The 14927-nt window shown below is 39.3% G+C and overlaps 1 protein-coding gene across 2 annotated transcripts; it reads right to left on the reverse strand.

Annotated features, from left to right (window-relative positions):
• Positions 1-796: 796 nt before the first annotated feature.
• Positions 797-4517, reverse strand: il12ba (interleukin 12Ba). 2 transcript variants are annotated; one of them, XM_061292692.1, is made up of 8 exons: positions 3238-4517; positions 2878-2965; positions 2503-2784; positions 2311-2416; positions 1795-2027; positions 1319-1491; positions 1079-1200; positions 797-957 (listed from the first exon to the last, which is right to left on the reverse strand). In XM_061292692.1, the coding sequence occupies exons 1-8, from the start codon at positions 3283-3285 to the stop codon at positions 912-914; spliced, it is 1098 nt and encodes a 365-aa protein (XP_061148676.1). In that variant the 5' UTR covers positions 3286-4517; the 3' UTR covers positions 797-911. The 2 variants fall into 2 exon arrangements, with proteins under 2 accessions (XP_061148676.1, XP_061148683.1); XM_061292699.1 differs by having other exon boundaries at positions 797-962; positions 3238-4507.
• Positions 4518-14927: the final 10410 nt, after the last annotated feature.

A 14927-nucleotide genomic window follows, 5' to 3' on the forward strand; every position in this document is an offset into this window, starting at 1 on the left:
GCGGAGCCTGCAGCACACACCTGTTTGGCAGCCCAATTAGCTAGCTATTTAAATGCTGGGAAGATGGAAGCTGAAACTTTGTTGCGCTTCGCTAGTTGTCCTGGTTGATCGTATCCTTGTTTCTTGTTACGGTTATCCAAATTCCAGTTCTCCGGTTTCATGTGTAATTAAACATAGTTATAGCTTTCTTGTGTGATTAGGACTACCTTGTGTTAATTTTGTATTTCTTTGTCACCTATTAGGCTGAGTTATTTTGTTCGCGTTTTGCAATTGTTGGATTTATCCCACGTTAGTCTTTTGCTGACTTAGTTTTTCGCTCGTATTATTTTATTAGCTCATGTTCTCCAGGTCCCTTGTTTTAATAAATACATACTGTTTCTACTTGTGTTCTACTTCTGGTTCTGGTTTGGCGCTTGACCTCCTGGACACACGGTCATGACAACTGCTCCTTCTTGTGATGTGAGTTGAATTGAGTTCACTGTTAACATACAGTACATTTGCTCCTTTGTCGAGTTTGTGGACTGGAGACACAGCATAAGATTGTCGGGATGACAGTGCTTGTCTGCCAAAAATTAAAACTTGGCCCGTTCGTATATCAAAGCACTACTGAACGGTAACTGCAGCCTACTGAAGACGGTCTCCATATTATATATTTGTACGCTCTGCATCATACTGCCTCTAGATGTCTAAAGTGTGCACACTAAAGCACCAAGCCCACTGTGGTGTAAAAAAGAATGATCCCACTGCATTTGATCACTAAGGTGCATGACTACATGTGTATTAATTAGGCAGACCGTTTTTAATTACAAACATTTTATTCATAACACCAATACAATCATAGAATTATATAATTTAATAAATATTGCTCCTGTCGACACCCAGGTGTTCCTCCTCATCTCTTTCACATGTTTTCAGCTGGTACGTTTTCCTTGTTTACCTTTTGGCCTCTTTCTCAATCTGTGCTGGAATCAAATAATGTCAACAAATATAGTAATAAGTATTTTGGGGTGTTCAAAACCCAGCAAAACAACGAATGAGTAAAATGCAAAATTCTCACCCTTCTTTCTAAGACACTAACCTGAGGTGGCTCCATTCGCTCCATTGCGAGTCGTAGAGAGCATCCTTGGCTCGGACACAGACAGTCCTGGAATTGTTCTCCAACTCAAACAGACAAGCGCTTGAGGAGTCCGCCATTGGCATCTGACAGAGAAACAGAGCACTTTCACTGACATTTCTGCAAACCTTGTTCAGTAGCTCCCAAAACAGTTACTTTCATTCTTAACCATTTTATGAATTATAGCTGCTATGTGATCCTTACCTTTGCACCCGTTGACGCATCACAGGGATTCTCACAGTTTTTACACCCATGTTTGCTCTGTAAAACCTGGAAGGTGAGAGGGAAGAAGGAGTGGGGACTGCTCCAAGAACCCGGGTAAGTCAATTCTATCATCGATTGGTTGACTTTCCTGATTGTCACTTTGTCAGGTTTCACTGTTAAAGCAAAGCGCAGGAAGGAAGAAAGAAAAGAAATGCACACATGATTAAACTGCAAAATTGTAGCATGTTTCTACTACAGTTGGCAGTGACAAAACGAAACCTACAAAGTTACATTAAAATGGCGACAATGTTATTCTTGGCACATTTATGTATATTATCTATTTATATTTAATTAATAATAATAATATTCTGACGTTTTTAGGCCGGATGTGCAACTGTACACAATCAAATGCAGGGTGATTTAAAGAAATGTGTCAGGGAGAGCATTAGGAGGTCTTGCAAACAAAAGACAATTACCAATTTCAGACACATAGAATTGTTTGGAGTAGCTCTCCAGCAGGAAATGTTTGTTGCTAAAATAGACTGTGAAGAAGATTTTCTTTTTCTCCTCCGCAAATGGGCAGTACTGCTTGTCCACGCAGGAGATCCCGTCTCCGCTGTCGTCTACTGAGCAGCTGATGTGACTCTCAGTGGAGGCGCACGTCCAGTGCTGACCACTGGCGTCAGGAGAACACTCATCATCTGTGCCTCTGAATAAGTAGAACATAAAAATTCTGTAGTCAAAAAAATTCTCACAACTTTCATCATTTTGCCAAGGTCTTTTAGCATCACTCATTCTTCATCATTTATAAGTACTTTCATGTAGAACTGAATAAAAAAAAAAAAAGCACCTTTGATTTCAGAAGTATATTCTAGTTTTTTCAAAAAACAAGTATTTCTGGCTGTTCCTTTCAGCACTGCAGTGAGTCTATGTAGTGTGTTATTATTATTTGACAGTGACGCAGGAAACAGGGCTTCAGTGTATGAGCTTACCGTCCAGTTCTGATGAGTGCTACTTTTCCAACACGTCTCCTGTCCCAGATCCAAGAGCATCTGAACGCTCCCTCAAAATTCTGAGTAGTGCACTTTAAATATTCGGCTACACATATGGAGAGATATCAACACAAACATTTCAGGTGAGTTGAAATACTCTTGCAATACTGCACTGGTTAACAAGTGACTCACCCAAGTCAGTTTCCATCAGAATCTTCCTCTTCTTGGTGAAGTCCTCTTGAATAAGGACAACAGTGTAATTGAGAAGAGATCCATTTGAGCTGTGGCAGCTGTAGTTGCCTCCTCCCAAACTCTCCTCGAGCTTTACCAGGTATGAATTACCCCTCTGTGCCTTTTCTTTATCGTCCTTCTTCCAGAAAATATCCTTGTCATCGCCATTCATGAATCCCGCTGCTGAGTGCAGGCACTTGAGGGCTCGTTGGCTGCACGAACCATTTACTTTCAAAACCAAAACTAAATTGAAAACAAACACACACACACAGCCAATTAGTAAGAAGAGATCACTTGAACTTTCACCTGAAGTATTTCCGTGGTGATCAAACCTACTGTTAGGTTGGAGCGTCCAGGAGCCCAGTGGGTTCTGATAACCCACGTGTAGAAAAGCACACAGAAGACAGAAATCGATTGCGTTCATCTGGATGGAAAGGTGAGATCTTTACCACAAAAAGATATACTACCTGGAGTGCATGTCTTTTTTAATAGTGTGCCTTTCAATAAACTAAATATCGCTGCTTCTGTGAATAAATAGCTATGGTCCAAAGAAATAACTTCAGTCCAACCAATTACTGTCAATGTCAATCATAATAATGAGCTAATAGATCAAGTAAGACAACTGCATTGTCTAGAGCGCTAGACAGTCAGGTTTTGTGCTACATTTATTAAATCTCATCATGAGTGGCATCTTACCTTATTTTTGATGTCAGAGGCATTTATGGCGATTGTCCGCTCACTCATTATATATAGTCAAGTGACCTTTCATTGACAAACTTCTCAGAAAATTCCTGAGGAACTGCATTCCAGCTGCGTCAGTAAGCGACCTTTTGTCACTTCCACCTCAGTATATTCACTCCTCTGTGGATTGTATTCATGTTTACTTTCACACCCACACATTGTTCTTGTTTCTTCTGGTTTAATGATCTCGTTCATACGCAGTAATATTTCAAGCCTAAGCCCCATACTCATTGAAAGGCCATTTTATTTTCAGAGAACCACGAGTTGCTTACCTAGTTAGAACTAACATTGTTTATGCTATTCAATGGAAGGAATGAGTTACTCAGAAAAGGTTCAGACATCTCCAAGAAATGTATGCATTGATAAGTATTAGATGTGATCCCCTTTGTATATTTTAGTTATTGTAGTTGATGGGTATGTCGAATGGTTTCTAATAAGTGTTGGTCCAAGTGATTTAGTGTTGTTGTTGGAATAATTAGATGGTTGGCCTGACCAAGGGCCTCATAATTTACGAGTTGGGAGTCCCTTGCTTCAACAAAGCTCTCTGTCTAGGTCCAGAGATTTCCTTTAACTCCCTTCCTTTCTTATCTCACTAGCTATGAGTAGAGCTCCCTCGCACCTGAAAAAGTACTCTATGGATCGTTGTTGATCGAGACTGTTTGTCTTTAAGTGTTACAGAAAAGACACATCTGTTGAAGTAGTTGCATATAAATTATCCCATATTTACTCAATATTAGTATTGTGTGAAAATTAGCAAGAAAGTTGCATTGTTCCACAGGAAAACGACACTCAACACGCTTCGAGATATCTCACCAAGGACGAGTCAGCCAACCAGCTGCCAACCGGCTGAGGAGGAGCAGGATACACTGCAACCTAACTGCTGGAGTCACTAACCGGCCAAGGCCTTGCACCACATAACATTCCTTAGCTAATCTTTCAGTGTATAAAATAATGTTTTATGGTACTTAGACATGACAGTTGTGATATGGTTCATGAATTTGTATAGGTTGAGTTTATTGATGCAGGTGTGTTGTTTCTTTGGTTTATGGATTACAGTGATTAGTAAACACATTAGCAAACTTAAATTATGTTCTGTAGGTTTATCTGTAAAAGGACATGTGGAATCGAGTAGTAGATGGTTATTATTTAATTTAATTATGTTTCAGTACAGAAATTCTTGACATGAATAACAAGTTGAAACTCAAACCACTTTCAGAGTGGTTTCCATTCACTTTTTTGCTCTTCATATTGTGGATTTTCTGTGTTGGTGAGTAACAGTTGTTCCTGTTGTTATTTAGTTTGGACCGGCTGAGTCTTGAAATGTCATTTTGTCAGAGTGATTAGTCATAGGCTACGATTGGCTGGCACCCGGTTCAAGGTGTCCCCCCGCCTACTGCCCGATGACCGCTGGGCTCGGCTCCGACACGCCCGCAACCCCTGTGGGAGGAAGCAGTATAGAAAATGGATGGATGGATTAGTCATAGGTTGGTCAATAAAACTCCACTTTGCACACACACACACATACACACATATGCATGGACACATGAACACACCGCCCCCCCCCCCACACACACACAAACACACGCACACACTTCATCCTTCACCGTCGTGTTCCTTCCTCACCTGCTCAAAAAAGTATCATTTTCGCCAACATTCTGCCGCTACACAGTTGCTTTTGGTAGCAGCCTTCCATGATGACATTGTTCAGAGCTGAGTTGATACACATAATGCTACATTGCTGCCTTCGGGTGGACAATCTACCCGTGTATCTACTATAGTGTTAATGTTGTTTTTCCAAAAATGAGAATAAAATATTTTCATCCACGCACATTTTTCACCGGACGAAAACTAGACAATACGAAATAGTCCACTAAAACTCCATGGGGAACTTTGCAGTTTTTATTGACTATGGCGGCGCCAAACGGACAAAGGCGGTATTGTTTTACCTGAAGTCGTCCACATTTTTCACGAGTGCCAATATGCAACAACTGGGGATTCGATTCCCACATCTGACGGTGTGAATGACAGAAAAAGAAAAAAAAAATCGCAACAACTGCAAGGAGGCTCTATATTAGGATTAGCACTCAGCAGTGTTGGGCAAGTTACTTCCAAAATGTATATTGAATAAATGAATTGAATTAATCCTTCATAAACTTAACTAATTACAAGAGGAAAGTAATCTTGAAATACTTTTTCATAAACGGTCAATGATGTAAAATAATTCAGATTTTAGAGCAGGCGTTAATACAGTTGTATAAAGTATACTTTATGTTGATGTTTATGCTCTATAGAACATTGTAGACCAGAACTTCACGAGTTTGCATCGACTGAAGCGTCATCGCGTGCACACGTCACATTTTGATCAAGCACAACACCGGCATTGTCAAATCGTTTTCCTTCCGCCTTGTTTACACTACGTGTTTAGCGGGGGTTTATTTTGATGTCTAAAAAGAAAAAAGAGAAAACCTACTTGAACAAAAATGAACTGGCCTTCAAAAACGTTCATTGGGCCCAGGATGAGTGCGTTCACAAAAACACTCACGAAGCAAAAATGCGCTATGTTCAGTTCACGTTTGTCCAAAATATGAGAGTTTATGAACTTTCGTTCAGTACAACACCGATTATTATACATATATGTTCATAAATATGATCATCTTTATAAAGCACAATAAAATCGTGAGAACAAAACCACACGGTAGCAAACCTCTCCCTTATCAGTGACTGATGGGCTGACGAGTTGAGAGCCCTAGAAACAGATAAATAAAACGTTATGATGGAAAATGGCACAGTAGGTTACGTTCGATTTTTTTTCCTGTGGGCGCGCGCCCCTACTGGAAAAATTCCTGGCTACGCCACTGGACAAAGCTGTTCAAAAAATGGATGGCTGAAATAACATTCATATAATAATAACATATACGTAACATATCATTTCAAATACCAACTCCAAACTAATTTTCCCCTTCCACCCAATCCCCCGTGAAGTCTAATTGACTTTCCAGCCCTTCTCTGTCCCGCCTCCATACATTCCTGTTCGAATTCTTCAGAGATCCTACTTCATGCTTGTCTTGATATAACCCAAACCTTCAAAAGTGGCCTCATTTAGGACCACGTTTGGGCTTGGAATGAAGAAAACACACAGAGCCAGGTTGAGTGAGGAGGGAGGATGCTTTTTTTTTGACCAAAAGTGTCCAGATGATCGAAAATCGTGAGGATAGTTATTATGAAGCAGCTGCGAGTTGTCTTGCCTCAACTCTCTTCTCGCGTACTGAATGAAGCAAATGTCATATGTTGTCTGCTGGTTGATCGTCTGGCCCTGTAGCAAGAAATTGCAGCTGACAATGCCTCTCACCCTGAAAATTGTGATCAACATGCTTTGGGTTTCAGACTTGGTCTTGCTTTTTTGGGCATTGTTGAAGACTACCACTGAAAGTAATGGCGTTTGGTGATTATTCAAACAATCATTCAGCTTAGGCGGCTCAGTGGCGCACTGGGTAGCACGTCCGCCTCACAGTTAGGAGGGTGCGGGTTCGATTCCACCTCCGGCCCTCCCTGTGTGGAGTTTGCATGTTCTCCCCGGGCCCGCGTGGGTTTTCTCCGGGCACTCCGGTTTCCTCCCACATCCCAAAAACATGCTTGGTAGGCCGATTGAAGACTCCAAATTGTCCCTAGGTATGAGTGCGAGTGCAAATGGTTGTTTGTCTCTGTGTGCCCTGCGATTGGCTGGCAACCGATTCAGGGTGTCCCCCGCCTACTGCCCGATGACGGCTGGGATAGGCTCCAGCACGCCCGCGACCCCCGTGGGGACTAAGCGGTTCAGAAAATGGATGGATGGATGGATCATTCAGCTTTTAGAAAATGTTTAATCGTAAAAAATATTAAGACAAATTTATTTGAAACACTATAAAATGTAGTTCCTTTTGGACCAAACAAAATTCATAAAATTAATTAGTTTGAAATAAAAACAGGTGCTAATTAATAAATTAATGTATGGTTTACTTGTAAAAACAAACAGTGCATTGGATTTTAATACATATTAGTGACCTTTTTTTACGATTATTCCAATTTTATACTGGTGCAGTGTAATAATTGTAGTTGTAATTGAATTTTGATTAATTGCACAGCCCTAATATACTACCGAATACTATAACCAACGACAAACAGACAAAACTCAAAAAGACAGAGGATATGGAAGCAAGCGATATGATCCTTAAGCACCAACACACTGCAGCAGTTGCCCGTAAATAGCCGCTGATGTGTTGCTAAGGAACCGCCCAGCTGAACTCACCAGTAGCTGCTTGACGAAGCCCCCCTGGCAAGTTCGAAAGTGGCTTGAGCATCTAAAGGTCTCTGTACCTGACCTAACGTAATCAAAGAACAAGACCTGACAATTTACCCTTGAGCAGCAGTGTTTCTGAGTTCACCAGTACAAGCAGAAACAATCAAATACATTTTTTAAGGTTAATAAAATATAAAAACAATACATACAATTCAAGAATACATTTCATAAATATTTGACTTACTGGTCTTGATTTGTCAAAGATCATGTTTGCTTGGTTGTCGACATGATGACATGTATGCCATACATTACATTTGCACAAATTAAGCTTACGAATACAGTATCAGTAGTGTAATTTCAGTGTGACTTAACAAAATGTACAAGACTTTTGGTATTGTATTTGTTACTTTGTATAATGATTGTAGGTGTGTGTAGATGACTGTTAATGCATGTGTGGGGGGATTTGACCTGGTATTTTGAAAATGTTTTAATGTTGACTTTGGCATTGAGTCTTGATGACACCACTTTGAATTGAAAGACTCATTCTCATTCATTCTGAAATCAGACTCCTGGATTTGAGCTTCAATATTCTGGAGGCCTTGTTGATCTTTTATTGGGAAAAAGACCATTGTTGAGCCGCATCTTGCCGCCTTGCTTTTTCAGTAGGTGTCGTATTTGGTTTTGCCGGTCAAGAATCCTCTCCTGTTCGGTGAGCATTTCACACATTAGTAAAGAGAAGCAAAAAATACAAAGCTTTTCAAAAATCTAAATCAGATCAAAGAGACGACACAATATTTGCTTTTATAATTACAATGTTTTCACAAATTGGTTAAAGGTTTATTCATTTGTGTTGAGTTCCACTAAAATTAATAGTTAATAGTTACAAATAAATAAATAAAATTCAAGTCGTCAGAGAAGAATTAACTGTGTACCTACCACTTGTGCAACTAAATGTGCATGCCATACTAACCACTAGATGCTCTCAGAGGACAAGATGTGAAATGACGACGCCAACGTCAAACACGTTTAACAAGTTGTCCTGCAACCACAATCTTGTGTTGGTTGACAAATCAGCTTCTCCAGTGCAGATACAGTTTTTTTGGTGCGAAGCAGCTGGGCTAACTAATGTCCTACAGCTTTTATGTAAGGAATGCACAGCTACAGAGCAGCATATAAAGTACTGGGTAGTCTTCACATGGGCTGGACTAGCAGTTAGGGGTGAAATTAAGTGCACTGATTTCATATGTGGAAAGGCTTGACAGAAAACAAAACAAAAACTGACCTAATCAAAAGGAGAAGTGGAATTGTTTATTTGTGAAAGAGAACAGAGACAGAGAAAGTCGGAGAGAGTCAGAGCGTATGACCGAGAGAAAAACAAAAATTACAGCTTGTGACAAAGACGAGACTAAAACAGGCTGCCAAAAACAACACTAGTTCACATAAAACCACGAAAACATCAATCATAATGTGTTTTTATGCAGTGTGGTTTGTGTTTTAACTAGAGGTTCTGGGGATTAATTGTTTACACTTTTTTTGTTCACTGTCTGATGGTTTTTTTTCACCACTTGTTTTTTTTTCCACCAGAAAAAGAAGGGGGAGAAATAATTTGTTTCTTCGTATTAGATTCTCTGAACACTCATTATATTTGAAAAGGAAAATTATTCTAAATGGTGTGTATTTGTTGTGAAGTGATACTCTTGAACAACTTGTTCTTGTTAAGACATAATGAAATGCAGAAAAGTTCAATGAAGGGTAATTTTTATCACATTTTTGTGTAGTACTTTGTTTTTTCACATTAGAGTCTCTGAACACACATTACACTTGAAAAGGAAAATTTGTTGTGAAGTGATAATCTTGAACAACTTGTCTTTTTAAGACAAGATAAAATGCCGAAAAGTTCAATGAAGGGTCATTTCCATCAAATTTTTGTACAGTACTTTCTGAAAAATACCAGGAAAATGCTTTCTGCTACTCAATTTATTCACCTTATTTAAGAAAAAAAAATCCACCCATTGACAATGTGTGGGGGGAAATGAGACTTTTAGATTTAACAATAAACCTTGTGTTGGATTTTAATGGTTTGATAATGAAAAGAGAAACATCACAAAACACTTAAACCTCATGAAAATTAATTGAGAATTGGCAGTTTAATGATACTTTTGTCAAGTATCGGGATCAGCGATACTGCCCCGTTTACTTTATATCGGATCGATATCAAAATAGTCAGTACATGACACTATTCGGAACTGGGGCCAAAATCTTTTTTTCAAGTGGTCATTAAAACGACATCTTTACATTTTGAAAATTATAACATTCACTTTGTACACTCACTGCCAACTCATTTTAGCCATGTCTGACAGCTATACAGGGGTCACCAAGTCCTGTTCTCAAGGGCGCCAATCCAGCCTGTTTTAGATGCATCCCCACTGCAACACACCAGATAAAAATCATCACGGTCGTTATCAGGCTTTACTAGAGCTTTCTGATGAGCAATCATTTGAATCAAATATGTTGTAAAAACAGGCTGGATAGAAGCCCTTGAGGACCGGAGTTGGTGACCCTCTGGACTACAAGAATGCAGACTCGAGACAGGTCACAAGGAAATATGAACACAAGCGAAGACGTGCAAACGTTCTGATGCACCGACTCACTCTTACTGCCTTCCATCAGTTTGCAAGCTTGATAGGAGTTTCAATGTGTGCTGATTATTGAGCAGATGAATGCTTTCCACGATAGAGGTCTGTGTGGATGTAGGCTGGATGTTGACACAATGTTGTTCCTCAGACCATACTAGACATAACTGGTTGTAGTTGAGAAGTACACTCAAATGTGGCCCCACACACTTTACAGAATTCCTAAAGATGCAAATACCGTATTTTCCGGACTATAAGGCGCACCTAAAAACCTAAAATATTCTGAAAGGCTTTATAGTCCAGTGCGCCTTATATATGGACCAAATTCCTAAATTTAAACTGGCCCAAAGCATTGTGTCATGAAATCAATCATAAGTGGCCCACTGAAGACTATGAATCATGAATCAAAAAGACTATGGATCATTATTTTGTTATTATAAAGTAATTTGTTGCATCTGAAGTTGGAATAAAAAAGATAAAATGGAGAATGATTTGATTTGGATTAAAAATCTGACATGATGCATTAATGGTGCGCCTTATAGTCTGGTGCGCCTTATGTAAGGACAAAGTTTTAAAATGGGCCATTCATTGAAGGTGCGCCTTATAGTCCGGTGCGCCTTATAGTCCGGAAAATACGGTACATAATCTTGTTGTTAAGAAACAAAAAGGGTTATTGTGAAAATCCAATTCTGACTTGCCCCACTGACTAACTGCACACTACAATGAATAACGTCTTTGTTCATCTGCATGAAGTCAACAAGTAGCAGTTGAACAATCTTTTGACCTTTATAGTACGTCCCAGTAATTGCACCAATAGAAGTCCTTACAGCGCTCTTTGTTCTAGACTGCTGATTAATCATTTTGATAAGATTTTGAGCCACTATTATCAACACAATTTGACGTCAGCTCTTCATAAAACCGAGGTGACTAAATGTTGCTTCTAAATGGATTAATTCAATTTTGCAAGTGTTCATGCTGATGAAGTCCTTAATGAACCCACAGCAGTCTAACACATTCTCTATCGTCGTCTCTCAGGAAAACGTTGGCTGGTGGCAAACCGTTTATCACTGTCTGTCAGAAAAAAACATGGTCACTGAAGGGAAGCCAAGTTTGCCCAAGAGACTTTCTTCAAAGTTATATCACCTTTTGCAAGGCTCCAAACTAAAACTTTCACTACTCCTGATAGATGGATGCTGTTTTAGACTTTGGCAATGTTTCAGGGAGGAATCGAGTTTGAAAGGAAAATGACTTCTCAAAGAGACTGAATAACAAGTGGTTTGAAGATAAGAAAGTCAAACCTATGATTTTCTCTCCAGACAAGAGGATGGGTTCAATCAGTAGAAAACAGGAGTTATTAAAGCGATGGATTTTGCCGTGCAAGGGAGACATTATGACAAGATCTCAGACACTTGAGACATTCATCATGATCTTGTGATTGTCATTTTACGAGATATCTCTGCCTGTACCTTTCTTTACAATGTTAGTAATTTTGGAAAGATCACAAGATAAAACGCAAACCAAATAAAAAGTACAAGATGGTGGATGGAATGACATTACATATGAGTCTGTAAATAGCTGGAACGTTCAAACACAATCCATGCTACTCATCTTCAATGGGATATTGTTTAGAAGTCTTGTGGTACTGAAAGAGAAGTTTATTGATGAGCACAATGTTATTCCATCTGACAAACATATCTTAAGACTCAATTGACTAAGTCAATGTGTGCATGGAGTTGTCTATGACTGATAAAATAAACCTAATCCGTTTTATTTTAAGAGCTATAATCTATCTATTCCTGACTTGTATATATCCAGAATGACTTGTTGAATAAGTCATGAAACAAGTCCAACTGGGTTGCTTTTGGCACAATGCCAAACAATACATGATGCAGTGACATTTTGCATTCCAGTCAACTGTCAGGTAGTGGTTTGCCCTTTGTGCTAGACGTAAACTCTTACCAACTAAACATGATACTCATGATTCGTTATCTGTTAATATGTAGATATACTCAAGGGTTATGTAGACATAACCTTTGGAATTAAAGCTGTAATTATATCCAATCTTCTTGTAAGGTGCCAATTGCATTTCAGTAGCTTTGCAGATGGAATATTTTATTTTCATGCGTGTGGGTCTTCCTGGTCTGGTGTTGTCTCTATTTTTACACAGCTCAAATGAATGTAATTTGAATTGGTAGATCCCCCATTTCTACAAAATAGGCAAATCCATTCTGGTATGTGTAAAAGAGTGTGCCTTACCATTGTTACGTTAAGCCCTTTTAAATACAAACGAGAGCTTGTGAGAGGATGTTAATGGGACAAATAAATCATACAAAACAACAACAACACAAACATACTCCACCAGTGGGCACCTTCATATCGGTGCTAGTGAATGTTTCCATTGTCTTATCATTTTCAATCATTTGAATAAAGTGTATTAAGCTAACTACAATTAATTGGAATATATAAAAGTGACAAGAATTGTGAGGCAGGCTATCATTTAATTATTGTGGAATATAAAGAAGTTAAACACTGTTCATAATAAAACAGTGTTTTAAATATTATTATTGAATGAAACTTATCCCGGTTAACTTCAAAACAGTAATTAACATGTGTATGTCACACCTCTTCCTGCCTGATCTCCTGCTTGGCTCAGACAAAGCACTCCTGCCTGGGAAACGGGAAGCCCTGTTTCAAGACCTGCTCGTGGGAAGTTACTCCAAATCGAGTGAAGCCTTATTCCTGTTGTGCAACTACTATGTCACGTGTGGAACTAAATCTCAAAGGGTGCCAAGAGCTCTGTGTTGTGTGATATTTGGTTCTGACGCTATCCGTTATTGTATGATCTGGCCCGCACACAATTTCCCTCCCCTGAATTCCCTGAAGAGGGTGTCCTCAAGCAACATGAGCATGTAATACAGTAACTTGGTAAGCCTGGCAAGCAGTTAAAGTTTGCACTCACATCTTTAGTCAACAAGCTGCAGAAGTTCACAGTCTCACAAGCTGCACTCTCGTGCTTCTCTTGCTCCAATTCCAGCTTTTGCTTCTTTACTCCCCTCAGACATTGACCCCCAAGTAAGAACCCTAGAATGCTGCAGTAGAGGCCCATTCCTAACAATCAGTACCTTGTTCTTACTCCAGCCCTGAATGTTTTGCCTCTGAACTAGGGTCAAACCATCAACAACCTGATGGCTCAGGCTCGTAGTTCCTTTCAGTCATTTTCCATGTTTTAAACGGTTTCTCATTGATTGACATAAATTTGTGATGAAGAAATTGTATCTAGAAATGAAGGAAGCACGCTAAAAACAACGACGTAAAAGATGGAGTGCCTAATTGGGTTGGCCTAAAATCACGATGACCGACGATGACTGACGATGGACATACGTCTGCGACCACCGCTGGTGATTGATATAGATTCACCGACGTGCTCAACACTAGATTGTTGTTTGAACTAAACCTAAGGTTTTGTTTATGGTCATTGTCTTGCTACAATCTCCTTCCAATTTCAGGTCTTTTGCAGCCTCCAAATGTGTTTTCCCCTAACGCTAATGCGTTGGAACACACATGCTGGAATCACCACCCCGATTGTGCGCCCAAGGAGTCCCTAGCATTTCCATGTAACTGATATCTGATTACTTTTTTTCTTGATATTTCTGACTTGATTCATAAGATGGTAAATTGGATCCTCCTCAAACTATATTTTAAGTCAAGTCAAGTCAAGTCAAGTCAAGTTTACTAGTGCATTGCTCTGTAGTTTAGTGGCCTGTAATCTGCTTTGTAAATCTGAATGGCATTTTGAAAAGAGTTCACATTCAGGCAGACAGGGTCCAGTCCTGGATGGTCAACCATTCACAAAAAAATCATCATCAGCAACTTCATAAAGTCTCCTCATGACCTGGTGGTATTTTTTAATGGTAACTATGATATTGAGGTGTAATTTACAAATAGCAAATTTAATTGGCAAATACACCTAGATCTCAATTTCACGCGGACTTTGGGGTCCAGAATTTGGGAAGCACGTTAACCCTGAAAGCGTGTTGTCTAGAAAGTCTTGTTTTTTTTTAGAAAGGCATGATTTTAGGCAGCCGAAGTGGTCCTTTGTTATGTTCATTTACGTCAGGCATGTTGTTGGGCAGCCAAAGGGGTCCCTTTGCCGTCCGTCACCCACACACATCATAGTCTGTTGACATTTTCTTAAAAGAGAAGCAATACGCAGATGACAATATCAGGTGGCTTGAGAAAGTAATTTTGATGCTATATGAATTGGATGGAAGAGAGAATAAAACAGACACTTATTCCACTACTGCTGGGCTGTGTCCGGCCACGCTCTTTGACTTATGGGTGACTGTATTGATTGGGGGGATTTCACAAACTTCCCCCTTTCTCAATCAAAAACAGTCCTAGCTATCCGTAACACTGTAAAAAAGCAGCCATAAAGATCAAACAGGCTGACTTCTTCTTATCAAACGCTTTTAAATCGGTAACGGAAATTCATCAAATCACTAGTCATTTAGCTTCATATGGTCCTTATATCATCGATTTAAAATACTACTTGAAAATGTATGACAAAAAAAAGGGGCCCATGACCAAACCACATTAGGCAGAAAGTTGCATAAGATCGAAGCGAGTAAAGTCGAGATTTATGTGTACTTCTTCAAAAATTAGGTCTATCAACTCTACAACATAACCTGTAACATACAACACGCAAAAATATCTTTGGTGAAACTGTTCGTACTTTT

This window comes from Syngnathus typhle, linkage group LG1, assembly GCF_033458585.1.
Source record: "Syngnathus typhle isolate RoL2023-S1 ecotype Sweden linkage group LG1, RoL_Styp_1.0, whole genome shotgun sequence".
NCBI lineage: Eukaryota > Metazoa > Chordata > Actinopteri > Syngnathiformes > Syngnathidae > Syngnathus > Syngnathus typhle.